Source organism: Engraulis encrasicolus, chromosome 19 (assembly GCF_034702125.1).
Source record: "Engraulis encrasicolus isolate BLACKSEA-1 chromosome 19, IST_EnEncr_1.0, whole genome shotgun sequence".
NCBI lineage: Eukaryota > Metazoa > Chordata > Actinopteri > Clupeiformes > Engraulidae > Engraulis > Engraulis encrasicolus.
In genome coordinates this window covers 10,676,866-10,696,865 of record NC_085875.1, presented here as the reverse complement: position 1 = coordinate 10,696,865, position 20,000 = coordinate 10,676,866, and the positions used below count along the sequence as shown (strand labels likewise).

General features: G+C 42.8%; 1 protein-coding gene across 1 annotated transcript; it reads left to right on the top strand.

Annotated features, from left to right (window-relative positions):
• Positions 1 to 9,976: 9,976 nt before the first annotated feature.
• On the top strand, positions 9,977 to 15,020 carry ptafr (platelet-activating factor receptor). The gene is made up of 3 exons (XM_063224044.1): positions 9,977 to 10,062; positions 10,821 to 11,756; positions 12,573 to 15,020. The coding sequence occupies exons 2-3, from the start codon at positions 10,851 to 10,853 to the stop codon at positions 12,822 to 12,824; spliced, it is 1,158 nt and encodes a 385-aa protein (XP_063080114.1). The 5' UTR covers positions 9,977 to 10,062; positions 10,821 to 10,850; the 3' UTR covers positions 12,825 to 15,020.
• Positions 15,021 to 20,000: the final 4,980 nt, after the last annotated feature.

Genomic DNA, 20,000 nt, shown 5'->3' with positions numbered 1-20,000 from the left:
ATGTCAACAAATGCGGGAGAAGCCCACTGCGACCAAAGCTGCGCCCCCCACACAGACCAACAAATTAGTGACAAGAAAAACACTCGGCTGTATTTCTAAATATCCTTTAAATATCGTTGTCGAGGCATTGCATGCAGTGCCCCCCCTAAAGGCACATTTTGCGTCATGTTTAGTGTCATAATTACGAGTTGGGAATTAAGGATAACATGTCTCAACTGTACTGAACAAGACAGATGATTTTTTTACACTCAGCTATATTTCTAAATATCGTTTAAATATCGCTGTCGAGGCATTGCATGCAGTTATCGAGTATCGCATTTTTTTCTGATATCGTGCAGCCCTAATCCCCACCCTCATCCCGCCTGAAGTGGTGTAAGTTGCCTATTTAGCAATATAGGTGGCAAAAGTTAGCAGAGATGGCTGGTTAACTCGGACATTAGCCTATTAATTTCGCAAATATTGTATTAGTAGCCTAGTTCAGATACACCGCGCTCTTCCCTGAGGTGCGTCTCCAGTTGAATATGAGAAAGTAGATCGCTCTCGGGTTCTTCTTTTCTTCTTCCTCTTCTTTTTTTTTTACATAGCAGCAAGAGTGTAGACAAACGTTTTGGCTGCTGCCTTCGTCAGTGTCTCCACTTCTGCTGCTATGTAAAAAATAAAAAGATGAAAAGAAGAACCAGAAGTACTGTCATTGGAGCCACCAGTGTTATTAAAATTCTGCACCTCACCTCAACTCAGCTGTAAGGCCTAATGTTTAGGGAGTTTGTCTTGGAATCGGGAAAAAGGTTGCCAGTTCAAATCCCATGTCATCCATGCCCTGCATCCGTGCCCTTCAGGTACCTTAACCCATATTGCCCCATGGACTGTAACCAATACCCTGTACCTGAACAATTGTAAATCACAATTGGGAAAATCATCAGTTTTTAATATGATTCATGTAATTTAATGGTTATTCATCCACTCATGAGTGCCATGGTTGAGTCCTCTTGGTACCTCTGAACTCTGCTGACTAGCGTCTGGTGAATTTCAGAATTTGTTGGTTAGTGGCTGGAACTTTAAAATTCAGCAAAATGTCGAATTCAAACATTTTTCCACACCCGAAACATTACCAAGGCAGCACATCTCAATAACCACACCCCATGCACCTCTCCTTTCCATCTTCAGGGCCGGATTAAGATGGTCTGGGGCCCCTGGGCTACAGGTAGCTGTGCCCCCCCCCCCCCCCTAAAGGCACATTTTGCGTCATGTTTAGTGTCATAATTACGAGCTAGGAATTAAGGATAACATGTCTCAACTGTACTGAACAAGACAGATGATTTTTCTTTCAATATTGCATCTTGTCATAATTCTTCAACTTTTCACTTTTTCCAATCAACTGATTATTCAGCAACTACTAAACTCAAACCACACCACCACTTTCCACCACTCCCATCCTCCCCATCTCATGCCTGAAGTGGTTTCGGTTGCCTTTTCACTCATGGTGCTATAGTTGAACCTTCAGCTATTGATTCTGCCCCTTGCTCTGCCTCTTCTGCAGCTGACTATTGAGCGAATGGCCAATTTTAGAATTTATTTGTGGCTGGAACATTTTGCCATTTTGCCACCCTTTGTCTGCACCCAAAACATCACCAGGACAGAAAAACTCCATAACTACTCTGCACTCCTTTACACCAACAGCAACCTCACCAACAGTCCTTACCCCCCCCCCCCCCCTCTCTGCCTGAAGTGGTTTAAGTTGGCCATTTAACAGTATGAGTGGAACCACTAGTGCCTTTAAAAACCATGTGCCTCACGCCAACTCCGCCTGCGGATAGCTATCTGGTTAGCTGGATTCTCCTGCTGCTAGCCGCCGGACTTAATCCCAACATTAGGCAGTGGCTCCACACCGACTACGCCAGTCTTTTTTTTGCGAGCAAGTGCGTTCAGTTGGAGACGCTGTTGTTAAACCTGCCATTTCAACATATTAAAATGAGAATTGCGTTTCATGTAAGCGCTCCGGTTGTTAACCACACGCAGAAAGTATTTTCCACCAGTATACCGTAAAACACTACCTCACACAGAGAAGAGGGGGGAAACTTAACGCCTCATGAACAGGCCTACCTATAAAAACAGAAGACGTCAATGAGTTTGTCAGGAGCTGGTGTGTGACAACAACATTAATTCAACTGGTGTGGCCAGAGAAGGTGTAATAAGTGGATTCTGACAAACACTTAGGCCTATCAACAACTCACAAACACAACCCCCCAAAAAATTAAAAAATAATAAAACAAACACACACACACACACACACACACACACACACACACACACACACACACACACACACACACACACACACACACACACACACAAAAAGGCCTCTAACACACACAGGCCTCTAACACACACAGCTCTCTTGCGCCATCTTGTGCTAACAATGAACCTGAGGAGTAGTGATAAATCAGCTGAGACTAGATACTGGAGCTCTGTCTGTGGGCTATCTACTGTATTAGCAGGTTTTCCGCTTCCTGACTTAGAGCCAGAATTACCACACCAGAATCACCTGTTCATGGAATGTTAGTAAACTTCCCTACCAAAGCCTTGCATAATGAAAGAAGAAGCTCAACTGGGATACTCCAACTCACATTGTCATTGTGACACAGCTCTCCACAGCACTCAAGTGCACACTGCTTGCAATGAAATTGCATTCATTTATGCCTCACCCGTGCAAGGGGGCAGCCGCCAATGGTGCCCCAAGGGAGCAGTGCAACGGGACAGTACCATACTCAGGGTACCTCAGTCATGGAGGAAGATGTCGGAGAGCAATGGTTACTGTAATTACTTCCCCCATCAGTGGTGTAGTGTACTTTTTTATGGTGGGTATACTGCAGTGGTTCTCAACTGGAACAGTCTTGGGACCCACCATTTTCCAATCTCATTCAGTCGCGACCCAATTTTTTTTAGCGATACTCGAATGACTGGTTGCACGCTACTATCGTGCATAAACATTCCGATTTAATCTATGACGACAGATGACACAAGTTCAATCGCCTATCAAAATGAAAGTTGTAAATTGTTACATGTAAAGTTGGATGGTTTATTTTTTTATTTTTTAGCGAATCAATGAATTATGATCTTTTTTACACCATGGCTCTGCGACCCACCCATGACCCCTCTGCGACCCACTTTTGGGTCGCGACCCACCAGTTGAGAAACACTGGTATACTGTATAATTGAGCATTTTTTGAAGTGGGTACACTGTATATACTTGTGCTATTCTAAATAATGGAATTATTTGAAGTGGGTACACTCCGTATACCTACGTTCTACGTAGACTACACCACTGCCCCCCACCAACCTAGCGGGTTGGGAGTCGAACCGCCAACCTTTGGGTCTGACGTAGCCAACCACTTATACCCATGGCTACCCAGTATTAGCACTGATTAATCAGTCTGCATTTATGGCTCAGCAGTATCGTGCTGTGCCTCCCATGCCCGAACTGGAGCCTTGACTGGTAGGGCACAGGTTTGAGCCCTGAGTGGTGAACTAGCGTAGATGACTTCAGTTATGCTGGTGCCTTACACCCAGGAGTACATTTTTCCACAAATGTTCAGAGGTACCAAGGCCGACTTAATATGAAAAAGTGCATACAGTGTGCTAAATTCATGTGAAATCGAAATGTAATGTACCATGTCAACCAGCATGAGAACCTATTTATTCATGGGCTGATACGTGGAATGGTACGTGCATACTCACATTCTAAGAGTACAAGTTTGTCTGGTGCATATGTATCTTTTCAGATTTCCACATAGGCTACGCAAAGATTCAGTAGGAACTCTATGGAAGTCTTTCGCCTGATTATCATTGACTTTCAAATCTCTCCGAGACTTGGTCTGACCAAGAGCATAACAATTAACGTTTCCCAAACAGCATGGTTGACCCACCTCCATAGGTTTGCTACTGGTTGACTGGTGTCCGACAAAGGGGGTGGAGTTCCCAATTCTTCGAGAGATCAGAAACGATTTTTACATTTCTCTTGGCCTGACTAGAAGCAACGCCAAAGGTGTTGCATCACTAGGAGGGCGTTGTCTGGGTAGGAAGTCTTAGCACATGAGGCCCCTACAGTTTGCTGGATCACCAAGAATGCAGAGACACCAATAGGGCTTGAAAGCCACATCCGCCGATTTCATGGGACCTCACAGCGTTTTTATCAGAACATTTTAGCATGTAATCCTATGGCGGTATTAAAATGATATTTCGATCCCCTTTGAATTGTGCCACGAGCTTCACATATGTTGTTTCTGACATTTTTGTACAATTCAACGATTTAGAAGGGTGTGTTTCTTCACATTTTTCCTGCAGATGGCCTTCTGCATGAATAATCTATATTTAGCTCCTTAAACAGCATATTTGCGCATAGAATGACTGGAATCAGAAGATATTTACTCGCTACCATGCTGTTAGATGGTCAGCTAAGGTCCCGTGAAATGCGGAACTAAGGGGCGGGACTTTCAAGCCCTATAGAGCCAAGCATACAAGACACCTAGAGAAGAAGGAGAACTTCACATTTGTGTCAATTGTGTCACGCACACATATCTCATGATTCACAACACAATTCACATATATAAATAATAATAATACATTTTATTTTTGAGCGCCTTTCAAGATACCCAAGGACACTTTACAATCAAAACAAATACATAACAGTAGGGAAAGTAAAACAAAGCTTCAGTGAATTAACAATAGGAGAGTAATTAAAATGCAAAAATAAAATAGAAATAAAAGTACAATAAAGATAAATGTTTTCAAGTAAGAAAAAGAAGTAGAATGCATTTGAAAATAAAATAAAATGAGGGGAAAAAAATAATAGTATGTAAAATTAAAAATAAACTGATGATTAAAATAAAGTGGAAGTGCCTGTCACTGAAGTGGAAAAGCAGAAATGAAAAGGTGTGTCTTCAGCTTAGATTTAAAAGTAGATAGTGTGGAACACTGACGAAGAGACAGTGGGAGTGAATTCCAAAGTTTGGGGCCAACAACACTAAATGCCCTGTCGCCCATGGTGCGCAGGTGTGTGGAGGGAACTGTAAGGAGGAGTGAGTCAGTGGAGCGTAGTGTGCGGGTGGGATTGTATGGGGTGAGGAGACTTGTGATGTAGGTGGGTGCAAGGTTATGATGGGCCTTGTAGACAAGGAGAATTTTGAATTGGATTCGTGATTGTATAGGAAGCCAGTGTAATTGATAGAGGATAGGGGTAATGTGATGCCAGGGTCTGGTGTGTGTGAGTAATCTAGCTGCTGAGTTCTGAATGTATTGTAGACGGTTAATCAATTTAGTAGGGAGACCAGTGAGTAGGGCATTGCAATAATCTAATCTGGAGGTTACGAAAGCGTGGATGAGGGTCTCAGCAGAGGTAGGGGTAAGAGAAGGGCGGAGTCTGGAGATGGTTTTAAGGTGGAAAAATGCAGTTTTGGTGAGGTGTTTGATATGGGATTCAAAGGAGAGCGAAGAGTCGATGATGACGCCCAGATTTCTTACTTCAGAGGAAGTGGAGGTAAAATAGTCAGGGATAGAGAACTGAGAAAGGTATATCTGAAAGGTTCACCTGAATTTTATCTAATCTTTAAAGCCTCCCAGCAGTTCACAAGAAGTTGACACCTAATATTTCATATCTGCTTGTGTCATTTTAGTCCATATTGCATTCAGTGGCAGCGGGCACACCCACTGAAATATATATCAGTGGGTGTGCCCGCCGCGACTGAATGCAATATGGACTGAAATGACACAAGCAGATATACAGACATCAACACAAAAGAAATGACATTAAGCGTCTTGCTGTGTAGGAGAACCTGCACTGTTTTGATTGGTCAGTGTCAGTGACAGCAGACGGTTCGTCTGTGTGGGTAAGAGGAGAGACTATGGGGTTTGTCCACTTCCTTCCTGCAGGTCTGGATTAACAGTTATGCCAGGCCGTTCGGTTTAGTAACCTCACACTCAGCGCCAAGGCTGCACAGGGGCAGAAATAGGGCCCGGGCCCTTTTTTCTTAACGGGCCCCCCCCTCATAATTAGCGGTATAGAACTGACTCACCGGTGGGCCCTGCACCCTCTTAGTCCCCTGTTTTCAGAAATGTTCTGAAAATAGGGGCCCACGAGGATGCAGGGCCCACTGGCAAATGCCTGCTATGTCAGATGGCCAGTCCAGGCCTGCTGAGGGCCTGAGTAGTACACATGAGTAAGCATTTCTTATCATGCAGATTATCTGCCACAACATCTGGCAGCTTTTGTTTTAACAGGCCACTACTTGTCTTACAGGCACACACATCCAGGGTTGGCCAACAATATTTCGACTGTATATCAAACCTGCTCTCAGGACTGCAGTAGGATATTACTGTCTTTACCTAAGTGTACAGCGAATGTCACACTGGACCTCTTGTGTGATTGTATCCGGTGTGCCTTCCTTGATGTGTATTGCTATAGCCTCCTACCTCTAATCCTGACACAGAGAGTGTGTCTTAATATGCGACCTTGCCTCCTCCACTTGCCTCCTCCACTTGCTTCTCGTCATGATGACATCACTGACAACAGCATTATATTTCAATATCTTGCAAAAGCTCAATTGTAGAGTCTTTTTCTCATTTGCAATTGGGATGGTGAATGAAAAACAGTCCCTCAAAAGTTGTTGTGGCTAGGCTGACAGCTGGGAAACTTTATCGTTTTCTCCACGGAGGAGGGGCCAGGAGGCGGGACAAGGAGACAAGCGCAAGTGGAGGAGGCAAGGTCGCATATTAAGACGCACCCAGAAATCTGTATACTGTATATGATGTGGGGTCTAGTAGACCCGGTCGACCATGGGTGCCGTGAGGGGGGGAAGGTGTTACAGATTCTAAGGGCCCGACAGTACTGACAGGGCCCCTGAACAGATGCTGATCACATAATTTGTCATGTTGGGGGCCCAGAATTTGAATCTTTCATGGGGGCCAACATTTTTCACAGCGCCCCTGCGGTCGACTATGTCTGTGCTCACAAACCTCTCTGTGATAGGCCACTTCCTCACAACTACAGCCCGCAGGTGTCCCCCCGGATCATAGGGGCGGAGCTCATGCTTCACTCACTACATTTACATATTTTTAATTCCAAATTAATCATTCAGAATTAAATAGTCGAGTTTATTTTGATCTTTCCTTTCCAAATTCCAAATTAAGAAGTGTTTACATGACATTTTCAAAGCGGAATTAAAATTTATTCAGAATTAAATGGAGTTAATTCCGAATTAAATGGCTCATGTAAACGTGGCCACTGTACGTGGGCCGATGACTGGTAGCTGTTTTTTTTTTTAAACAATTCAGCTGAGACTTGGCACAAAGACTTCCGTCTTCTTCTCGCTGCTGCCACGCCACACTCTGATGCGAAACTGGCCTACTGCACTCTGATCCTGACTTTTAATTGAAATGTGACTGCTGTCCATCTTTTTGAATTCATTGTGTCTTGGGATTACCGTAAGCACCCAAGTCTGTCAGTTGACAGAATAGCAAAGGGGTTGTTGTTACTTAAGACCTTACTTAAGAAATGTGTGACTTAAGACCGTCTGTAATACAGATGTTGTAATGTTTTAGGATTTTTCAGTGAGGTGGTGTACACTAAGAGGCGACACAAAGACTGAGGTGCTGTTTCCACGTAGCAGGATATTTTTTTAGCAGGGTATTTTTTTCTCCTGCTAGGTGGAAACGCAACATGTGGATAAAAAAAAATCCTCCATTGTAACAAAATGGATATTTTTTTCTCCTGGATTTTAAAATATCTGCTACGTGGAAACGGAAGGCCAAAACCAATGCAAAACCAATACAAGCAGGAGAAAAAAATATCCACATATAAAAATATCCAGCTACGTGGAAACGGCACCTAATGATAGTTATTTTCCCAGAAGCAGAGGTGACTCTGGGTTCAGCTGGGGCCTCAAGCGAAATGTCAAAGGAGTGAATATTTGAAATAAATGTTGCCACTACTGTAGCAAAGTGTGAACTGTTATTCTCCATCCAGGTCCTTGGGGGTCCCAAGCGGCTGCCTGCCCAGCCTGGTGGCAAGATGTGCCTCTGCCCAGAAGGTGTATGGGGAAAGCAGTGGGTGTGCTTAGAATGAGCCCACTTCCATCTCAAAAGAGCTGAGGAGAAGGGGGCAAAGTCATGCAAGACAGAATGACAAAAAAAAGACAACAAATTTAATACACACACACACTGGCACATATTGTGTTGCATATAGAGTGTGAGCTGTGTCATTGGCCTGGGCCCACTCATACTTCTGTGACACACCAAATTTCATCTTCAAGTCTTGGTACACTATACATCAATGATGTATGAGGGCCAACTGTAACACATATTTGAAATTATCTCTCGGCCGAATAAAATGACAAAATCTTTGGGTGGAGTACAGAGGATGGCGTCGCGAGGCTATGAGTTGACACCCCTGCTTGAACCTATCTATATAATCTAAAAAGGTGCCAACTTCATCCTCTCGCACGTGTAAGCCTACAGGGTATCTACGTATGACAATGGGAGTTGGAGTTTCCCAGGTGGGCTTTCACTTTCACTTTCATCTACTTCCATCGCTCCAACCGTATCTCACTCATTTCGTGCCTTCACATTTTTGCCCGCCTTTCGTAAAGTCTTCACGAAAATAATAGATTAATTTTCACGCTGCCTATTCACTTGAATTGCCCCACTGCTGCTATGGTTATCCAAACGTCTGCAGGGGCGGGGAGGGGGTGCTGACAGAACACTGCTGATACACTCGGGACTCACTAATTCGACGCCCTTTCGGTACTTACGCCTTATGTCCCCTAAACCTAAACCTAAACCTAACCTTAACCCTTCTTAACCCTAAACCTAAACCTAACCCTAACCTTAACCCTAACCTTGACCCTAAACTGCTTGTTTGAAATGTTTGATTACCATATGACGGTAGGCTACCGAAAGGGCATCAAACTAGTGGGTCGCTAGGCTACAGTCGGGAAATTCAAGTGAATAGGCAGCGTGAAAATTAATCTATTATTTTCGTGAAGACTTTACGAAAGGCGGGCAAAAACGTGAATGCACCACGATTTTTTTTTTTTTCCGTGAATACTTCACGAAATGAGTGAGATACGGTTGGAGCGATGGAAGTAGATGAAAGTGAAAGTGAAAGCCCACCTGGGAAACTCCAACTCCCATTGTCATAGATACCCTTTACAGCTAACTTCTAAAATATGGTCAAACTTTTTAAAATGATATGACTCTGATCACATATTGTGATAGTTTTGTCAGCATTCATCTGTTTGAGACAGAGCAAGTTGAACTCTTCACGTTTAGAAGTGTAGGTAGACCTACCACATTACACCCAATATACTATAGCCTATTGTTATTCACAGATATCCTGTCTGTATTACACATAAACTGTAGGCGCATTTACATTTCTTTAATTATCCTGCTTTGGACTTTGAAGCAACATTAGGCTACAACATACTGCTAGTAAATAGGCGTAAAGCAATGAATTAATTATGTGGAACTGACAAAATTGGTCTATTCTGCTCTCCAAGAGGGTCTGTTGATTTCTTTTCACAAATGGGTTGATTTCCGTTTATTGTTTATTTTGTTGTTGTTGTTAAATTTTTCTCTCCTCCCACTGTAATATAGCCTACCCATATATATATATATTTAAAAAAAAACCGTAACGCGTTCCACAACATTCCTTCATGACTGCCACGTTGAATCACAAATGAACCATCTCCTGCCCTGGCATCACGCCAGATAATAGAAAGACTGACTGGTTTGATAACGGATACAGTGCCGTTCTCAACGCCATGATTAATCAGGATAGGACGCTGTGCCGTAGGCCTACTGTCACAGAATAGTTCGCTGGAGTTTTCACGCTTTCGCAATAAGACTATGTGAGTTGATAGTGCATTTCGTCACGACATGACAAGCCTGAGCTTGATGTTAAGAGAAGGCGCGTGAAACTTCTTTGAGGAAGGAGTGAAGGAAGGGAAGATAGCCCATTCTGAAGACAGTGGAGGAAGCAGACGCACGAGACATCATCGGTTATCGATCAAGGTAAATTACTATAGGATAGACTACTGTTTGTCTGTGAGCCTTTTCACTTGTCATTTTTTCTTCTTAAAACATCAGGGCGCAATGTAAACAGCCATCATAGCATACCCTAATGGTTTATGCTGATCTGTTGTTGTTTGAGTGTTTTTTTTTTTTAAACGCAAAGTAGTCTGTTAACTATAGGCATACGCCTACATATTCTTGCAGTGGTATTAGTGCACAAAAACTCCTTCAGCTGATAGCTCCCAAGATTTTCCTAATTTCCTCAATGTCTCAATCACCATTCTAGATAAAATAGGCCTAATGAAAAAATTGATCTGTTCATATAGCCCTGCCTTGTGTTTCAAGGGTACCCAATGGGAAATAGGAAAGCAAATTAGCCTTGTGTTTCCCTCTAACTTTGAGGCATCTCTTGCATTGGTACAGTTAAGGTCCTTGAGATCCAAGTGAGTGTAAGCCTATTGTAGGCTAAAAGTAGGCCTAGCCTATTATTCATTTTTTTCTTTCTATCTTATAATTATTATTTTTTTTAAATTATTGTTTAGGTGACCTTGGTGTTCTAAAAGGCACCATGTAAGAAATTACAAAAATATAGCCTATTTATTTTATTGTTATTATATGAGTATGGTTGTAAAATATGTGTAAAATAATCTCAATATTCAAGATTCATCGTTTTGTTTATACAGTCATAAAAGCTACCACATAACACATAACACACAACACCTAAAGTTTAACAAAATACAAAACATGCTGTTTTACAGTCTGCTGTGGCTACAATATCAACTGAAACAATGGAAAACTCAGTCCCAGCCCCAACCCCAACTCCAACTCCCAACGTCACAGAGTTCTTGGACTCGGAGTTCCGCTACACGCTCTTCCCGGTGTTCTACAGCTTCGTGTTCGTGCTGGGCCTGTGTGCTAACGCCTACGTGTTGTACATCCTGCGCTGCCTGCGCAACTCCCGCGCCATGAATGAGGTGCGCATCTACATGACCAACCTGACGGTGGCCGACTTGCTCTTCGTGGCTGCGCTGCCCTTCTGGATCGACTACTATGTGCGGCGTGGCGACTGGGCCGCCGGGGACATTGCGTGCCGCGTCACGGGCTCGCTCTTCTTCATCAACTCCTATTGCTCTATCCTATTCCTCGCCGTCATCAGCGTCAACCGCTACTGGGCCGTCACGCGGCCCCTGGAGGCCGCCAAGTCCGACCACTGGCGCCGCGGCGTGTGCGTGTCGGTGACGGTGTGGGCGGGGACGCTCGGGGCCACCATCCCGTACCTGATCTCGCCCGGCGTGCAGGAGGATGCCGACGGCAAGCGACGCTGCCTGGAGGGCTACCACAACCAGGACAGGGGCACGCGCTGGGGGGTGGCCGCCACCCACTTCGTCATCATCGCCATCTTCTTCGCCGTCTTCCTGCTGGTGGTGACGTGCAACTTGCTGATCGCCCGGGCGCTGCTCACGCAGCCCCTCATCAAGGAGCGCTCCATCGTCGCCAGCCACGGCTCCAAGGGTCACCAGCGTCCGAACGGCACCAAGCGGCGGGCCGTGCGGATGCTGTGTGCGGTCGTGACGGTGTTTGCCGTGTGCTTCCTGCCGCATCACGTGGTGCAGGGCCCCTGGGCGCTGGTGGTGCTTCACCTGGCAGACGGGTGGTCGCAACAGACCAAGCAGAGCCTCAACGATGCTCACCAGGTGATACTTTTAAAAAATATTCTGGGGCTATTTTTTTTTTTAAAGATATTTTTTGGTCTTTTTATGACTTTATTGACAGGACAGTGAGAGAGGGACAGGAAATGAGTGGGGAGAGAGAGATGGGGAAGGATCGGCAAATGACCCGGGCCAGAATCGAACCCGGGTCGCCGGCGTAGCAGCCCACTGCTAGAGCCACGGCAGGGATATTCTGGGGCCTTTTTAGCCTTTATTTGAATAGTACAGTGAGGGCGGAGAAAGGAAACTTGTGTGAGGGAGAGATGGGGCAGGGTTGGGACATGACCCTGGCTGGACTTGAACCTGGGTCCCGATGGGCACGCAAGACCATATGTGGTGGGCTTAGTGTGCCAGCTGATGCATTTTAACACCTGTACCATGCCATTAGACAGGCCGTGTCCTCCTAGTGACACAACACCTTCAGCGTTGCTACTAGTCAGGTCAAGAGCAATGCAAGTACTTTCTGAGCTCCTGAAAAAATTGGAACTCCTCCCACTTTATCGGGAGGCAAACAACCATTAGCATACCCAGGGAGGCGGGTCAACCATGCCGTTTGGGAAATGTTTATTGTTATGTTCTTGGTCAGGCCAAATCTCGATTTGATGATAATCAGGCTACCATACCATACCCGTACCGGGTCATTTCCCAACCCTGCCCCATCTCTCTCTATCACCCCTGTCCTGTCACATCTTCACTATCCTATCACGAGCCTATCCTATCAAAAGCCCAACAAATATATTTTAAACATCAATGTAAATCAATGTAAATCAATGTAATGTAATGTAATGTAATCTAATCCAGATCACCTACATGCTGATGGGTCTGAACTGTCTGCTGGATCCCGTGGTGTACTGTTTCGCCACCAGGAGGTTCCGCCAGTACATCACGGGCCACATCAAGAGGCTCCAGAAGGGGAAGGTGTGCCAGACTCAGAACACCATGACAACAACTGGTATCTCCATGGCGATGCAGAATCAGAGCGTCCCCTCCCACGAGGCAGAAAAAGAGCACTTAGACACACCTGACCTGACGCGCCACAACGCTTCGACATAATGATGGCGGGGGAAACATTCGATGGAAACATTTTGGGCAATGTCAGCAGATGTTTGGACATTTAGTCATTGGTATTAGGCAAGGTTTGTCATCTGTAGGACTTCAGACAATCAGTAACAGCCTACAGTCATCTCTACCAGGAAATGGGCTGCTTGGTGTGTTGTCCCGTAGCATTGATTCATTGACCTTAAATCAACGTATGGCAGACCATACATGGGAGATATCCCTCTCCTCTGCTCACATGCACAGTCTTCAATAGTAGAGGACATAGGAAATGAAGGTTAACTTATTGAGGCCTTCTCCTGCTATCCCTCTTTGAAGAAAATGAGTCAATCACAGACTTTGTTGAATAATGCGCGACACACTAGCCCAATTATTACATTACATTGCACTTAACAGATGCTTTCATTTTTATTCAAAGCGACTCACAGTTATTATTTTACAGGGAATTGATTACAGCCCTTGGAGCAATGTGGGGTTACTTAGATGCCTTGCTCAAAGGCACTTCAGCCATGGATGGAGATGTAGGGAGAGGTCAGGGGGGATTCGAACCTGCAACCCCTAGATTGAAAGACCAACTCTCCAACTACTAGGCCAGTGGTTCTTAACCTTTTTTTCTTAACGCACCCCCTTACCTGTGCCCAAGACAAGTCGCGCACCCCCAACTCAAGCGTCTACACGTATACACACACACACAAAAAATATTTTAGTGATTAATTACAATGATTCTAGCTTGAGACATTAATCAATACCTTATGCCTTTACATGGGGACCAAAACATGTTTAATTTGGTGTAATTATAATGTTCGCTTGCAGAATTTGGTCACAACCTCAACACAAACAAAATTCAGCGCACCCCCTGAAGTCTCTGGTGCACCCCCAGGGGGTGCCTGCACCCCAGGTGAAGAACCACTGCACTAGGCCACGGCTGCCCTACCATGGCAATCATATAGGGACACTCCCATTTGATACTGGAGTCACCATGATGGCTGGAAGTCAATCTCAATACTTTTTCTCATCCTATCCAGGCGGCTTCTGTCCTCCTGTCATGGTGTCAGTGTCACCTGGCCTCCGTGGAGAAACAATAAAACTTCCCCGTAGTGATTCAGCACAGAGTGACTTTTCAGAGGCGTGCCCCCATTCTACATCCCGATTGCAAATGTTTAGCAAGATATCGGAAAGATATTGAAAAAAAATGTTGATTATCGATAACGTTGCGGAGCACTGGTATTGGGACAGGGGGGGCGGGAGATGTGTCAGAGGCGTTGGGCCCACGAAATATCGTAGAATGGGGCCCCTACAAGATGTTTGGCAATCAAAAGCCACTGGTAGCGGGCCCCCCCAAGTGGTGAGGCCGGGGGTTCCTGGCCCCTATGCCCCCCCCCCTCTGCTCCGCCCCTGCGTTGAGCCTTGCGTCACAAGGCTGGTGGCCACACGAAAGGATGGGAGGACCAAGTGTGACTGGCTCACCATGTCACACCTCAAAAAGGAAGCGATTCAGGAACTCAATTGGTCAACTGAGGAATTATGCCGCAACATTGCAACTTCCTCTCTTGAGGTTGTGAAGTGAACATGTCTACAAGTGGCCAACTGAATTTCACTGAATTCCACTTGACATTCCACTGAACATTGTTTGATTTTCCATCCGACTGACTGTTCCTGTCAGAAGTGGATTTTAATGTTTTCACAGCATTATCAGATTTCTGCAATTCCATTATAGGAAGTGTTTCTGTGTCGGCAGCTATGTTGCTTGCATTGTGAGAGTTTACATTTTATGTGAAGATCAACTATTATATGTCTATGTACTGGATGGCCCACTTATATTAAATTTGAATTATGTGTGTGTGTACCCTATGAAACGGCATAGGTTATTTTTATAAGCATATTTTTGTGTTTAATAAGGTAGTGTGTGAAATACATGTCGGGTGTGAGAGAGTACATGTAGGGTGAGGAAATGATACCAAGGCGTTTCCTCTTATGCACTTGTTGGAAAAAGTGCCCATAGTGTAGGAATTCTGGGATGTATTGCTGGTAACAAAAGCCATGTATTTTATTTTTGTATGTATTTATTATCGTCTTTTGACCTTGTCTGCTCTCATATTCACTGTAAAGATATGTACTGTATGTCTCAAAATCTCTGTTCACATTTGCTAAGTTGTATTTTTGCACGACATTGATTTTGGTATTAAAAGTTGAATGCCAATATACTTTGTACCATTAATTAAACTCTTGATACATTCTTGGTATGTATGTATAGCCTACCACAGTATTTTTCATGCATTGGTTGTATAATTGGCAGTTATTTAATCAGGTTTATACCATTTGATGTGTAACATTATGACATCAGTTTAAGGTAATATGGGCAGGCCCGATTGAAAACATTATACTATTACACCATATGCAGGCGACACTTTATTTTACAGTGCCTGTTCAGTGTAGGCTATCTGAGGCCTACATGCAGCGACATACTGTATATTGTGCACGCACATTCCAGACACATAACCATAATAACCCTATAAAGTTAAATGCTACACACACTTTGTTCCATTTAAAATTTTTTTTTTTTTCCATTATATTTTTTATTCAAGAAAGCAGAAGTAATATGCATGTTGTTACAATATCTTGAATTGGGTACTTTTCTTTTCTTTTTAACAAACAAACCCCACCCACCCACAACACCCATATACTGCTGTAAAAGACAAAAGAAACACATAAGTACAAAAAACAAAGTTTCCTGTACAATAAATTATATAAATAACTCAAGAGAAATAATAATAATAATAATAACAATAATAATTATGCTAGTTATAGTGACAAAGCCCAAAAGGAAAAACTTAACAATAACAATAATAATACTGAAACTGAAAATAAATAGTGAAATAAAAATTAAAATAAAATAATAATAATTAAAAAAAAACATTAGCAATAATAATAATGACAGACAATTGGGGTATTACATGCTCATATACATGTCAATAATTAAGCAAGATCAGTAGTAAATCTCAGGGCTCCATAGGCTTATGGAAGGGTCTTGATATTTTTAAAGTACTCAATCAGAGGGTCCCACATCTTGTGAAATTGTCTTGTCGAACCTCTAGTAAAGTATTTAATTTTTTCTAATTTCAAGAAAAACATTAATTGAGTGAGCCAGACAGACGCTTTGGGTGATTCAGGGGATTTCCAATGTAAAACTATATTTCTACGGGCTATCAAAGATGCAAAAGCAAAAGCATTCATCTTGTCAATGGATAGCGTATGCTCGTCAACCAATACTCCAAAGATGGCCATATCTGCAGATGGTTTTACTTTGGTGTGAAATGCATCATTTAGTATTTTACAGATAGATGACCAAATTTCAGTTAAACTTGGGGCAATCCCAAAACATATGGGTCATATTTGCTGGAGCTGAATTACAGCGCTCACATCTGTCTCAACGTTGTCATACATTTTTGAGAGTTTAGATTTAGTGTAGTAAATTCTATGAAAGACTTTGAACTGTATCAGGCTAAGCCGGGCACAGGATGAAGTTCCATTAATTCTTTCCTGAGCACGTTCCCAGAAGTATCCAGGAATTTCAAAGCCAAGTTCTTCAGACCAAGCAGTTCTTAGCCTATCTAATGATGTCTCCTGAAGAGAAGTTATTATATTGGAAATATTTGCAATATGTCTCCCAAATGCATGGATGACGCAAAATTTTCTCAAGTCCTGAATCTGCTGGGAAATCAGGGAATGTTGGACTCTGGCTTTGAATAAATGGCGGACCTGGAAATACCTGAATAAATCAGATTTCTGTAGATTGAATTTGGCAGAGAGGTCATTGAAATTGGCAAAAATTCCATCTATATAGAAGCGGTGACATGCGCTCAAGCCATTCCTTCTCCATACAGTGAAGGTATGGTCTATTCTGGCGGCAGGGAAAAGGTGGTTGTTACAAATAGGGCTGTATGTAGAAAATTCTTTCAGTTTGAAGTGTTGTCTGAATTGGCGTCCATATCCTAAAGGGGTAGCAGATACCACAGGGCTAGAAGTGAATTTGGAGGGTGACAGTGGTAATCCAACAGTGACCAAAGCAGGAAGTGAGGTAGAGGTGCATGAGTTTGCCTCAATCTTACACCAATCCGGCTGTGGATTCTGGTACCAATATATTACTTTTTGAATATTAGATGCCCAGTAGTAGTTTCTCATATTAGGTAGTGCCATGCCACCCTTATCCCTTGGCCTCTCTAAAAACTCTCTGCGTATTCTAGCATTTTTATTTGCCCAAAGAAAAGAGGAAATTAATTTATTTAAAGATTGGAAAAAAGATTTAGACAAAAATACTGGAAGACATTGAAACAGATATAAAAAACGGGGTAAAACATTCATTTTAATACAATTAGCTCTACCTGGAAGAGATAAATATAGGCCAGACCATCTCTTAAAATCCGCTTCCAATTTGAGCAAGAGGGGTTTGAAGTTATTTTCATAGAGATCAGAGAAGGCACGGGTGATATGTATGCCTAGATATTTAAATCCAGACTTTGATACATGGAAGGGGAACACGTTGTCAGTTAACTGAAGGGCCAAATTGTTAATGGGAAAGCATTCGCTCTTAGAGAAGTTTAATTTGTAACCAGAGAAAAGTCCAAAGTCATTAAGGATATTGACAATCTTAGGAATGCATGATACTGGATCAGAAATATACAAAAGTAAGTCGTCAGCATATAAAGAGATTTTATGTTCAGTTCCAAACCTGCGTATGCCAGAAATGTAGGGGTTTGTCCTAAATTTTATTGATAAAGGCTCTATAGCTATTGCAAATAGAAGTGGGCTCAGGGGGCAGCCTTGGCGGGTACCCCTTGAGAGAGAAAATAGTTTGGAAGATATTTTGTTGGTAGTTACTGATGCCTTAGGAGATGTGTATAATAAGCGTATCCAGGATATGAAGTTTGAGCCAAAGCCAAATTTGTCTAATACAGTGAATAAATAAGTGAATTCCACTCTATCAAATGCTTTTTCAGAGTCCATGGAGACAACAACTTCAGGAGTCTCTCTGGATGCAGGGGAGTGAATAACATTTAGAGTGTACGGATATTTGTAAAGGACTTGGCGACCCTTTATGAACCAGTTTGTTTGTTTGAGATGATAGTGGTGGTAACATTCTCTAGTCTTGAAGCTATCAGCTTAGCTAAGATTTTAACATCAACGTTAAGCAAAGATATAGGTCGATATGACCCACAATCATTTGGGTCCTTGCCTGGCTTCAAAAGAAGTGAAATGGAAGCCTCTGTTAAAGTTTGTGGTAACATGTTTCTGATCGAAAAGAGTGATTAAACATTTCAAGTAGCAAGGGAGCGAGTTGAGAAGAGAACTTTTTATAAACTCGACAGTATAGCCGTCTGGCCCAGGTGATTTGCCACTTTGCATTTTGCGAATGGAGTCAAACTACTTCTCTGTAACTTAACGGTTTCTTCAAGGCTGGTCTTGGCTTCTGTATCTACTTGTGGGAAAATTAATGTTGGTCTAAGAAAGTCATCATGCTTGCTTTATCATGTGGGGCAGAAGATGTGTATAGATTGAAATAGAAATCTCTAAAAGTGTCATTTATCTCTATTGGGTCTATGGTCAAGGATTGTGATATAGTACGTATCTGAGGTATTAAACGAGATGCAGATTGGCATTTAAGTTGGTAAGCCAGAAGACGACCTGCTTTATCTCCATGTTCATAATAGTGTCCCTTTAACCAAAGTTGGTGTTTTTCTGTTCTTTCTGTTGACAATAAATCATATTGGGCTATCAATTCAACTCTTTCTTTATATAGCTCAGGAGTTGGAGTGATGGAATATTGTTGGTCAATGTGTCTTATCGATTTCAGTAGTTCTTCTTCTTTTTGTTTTCTCTCTTTGCTGCATGAAATAGAATAAGAAATAATCTTCCCTCTTATAACAGCTTTAAAGCGTTTCCCATAACATGATGGGATATGGAGTCAGATCTGTTAAAGTATATGAACTCATCTATTGCTTTGCCAATGAATTCACAGAAGCGACTGTCTGATAGTAGGGACCTGTCTAATCTCCAGACTCTTGGTTGTGTGACATTTTGTGAGAAGGAGATATCCATGGACACTGGTGCATGATCAGATTCGACAATTGCAGTATATTCAATTTTCTTTGTGAAAGGGAGAAAGTGTCTTATCAATGAGGAAAAATCGATACGACTATATGTGTGATGGACATGTGAGAAGTAGGAAAATTCCTTTTTTGTTAGGGTTAAAGAACCTCCAAGGGTCAACACAGCCTGTTCTGTCAGTAAACTCACCAAGAGCTAAAGACATTTTAGAGCGTGTCAAAGTCCTAGGGCTGGAGCGGGTCCAAGGCTGGGTCCATAACTGTGTTGAAGTCGCCAGAAATTAAAAGCTTATGTCTGTTTAAGTTTGGGAAAAGAGAGGTAAGTTTATGTATAAAGCTAACATCATCCCAGTTCGGGGCATAGACACTTGCTAGTATTACTGGAGTGCTAAATAGCAACCCAGATACGATCACAAATCGCCCTTGGGGGTCTGAGATGGTTTGAGATGGTGTAAACAATATTTTTTTTTTATGAATCAGATGGCTGCCCCCCGTGATTTATTTGAAGTTAGAATGGAAAACTCTGGCCTATCCAATTCTTCTTAAGCCTGATATGGTCTGCCATTTTCAAATGTGTTTCTTGTAAAAATATTATTTCTGCATTTAGCCTCTTTAAATGAGAAAAAATCTTTCCCCTTTTATTGGGCCCATTCATTCCTTTCACGTTCCAGGAAATGAAACGTGTTGGCATTACACCTATATCCGCCCTGACATTATTTATGTTATGTGACATGCTTAAAAATGAAAGTGGGATGTGCTCCCCAAAGCGCCTGTCAATATCAAACAAAAAACGTAGTAAATAAAATGAAAAAAGCAGTTATAAAATCCCTGTTCAATAGGAGAAAACCATGATGCTTCCCAGGAAACCCCCCCCATAACCCCAAACATAACAAATCCTATGCCCGCCCTTGGAACATAGGCAGACTGCAGGCTCTCTTCTGACTCCTGAACCTTCCGGTACACCCTCTTCTTCTAAACTAAACTGTGAAGAGCCAGTGACCATTTAGCAGTGATAACTGGTAGTAAATTAAAACCATATTCAATTAACCATTCAATTGAAAAAGCACAC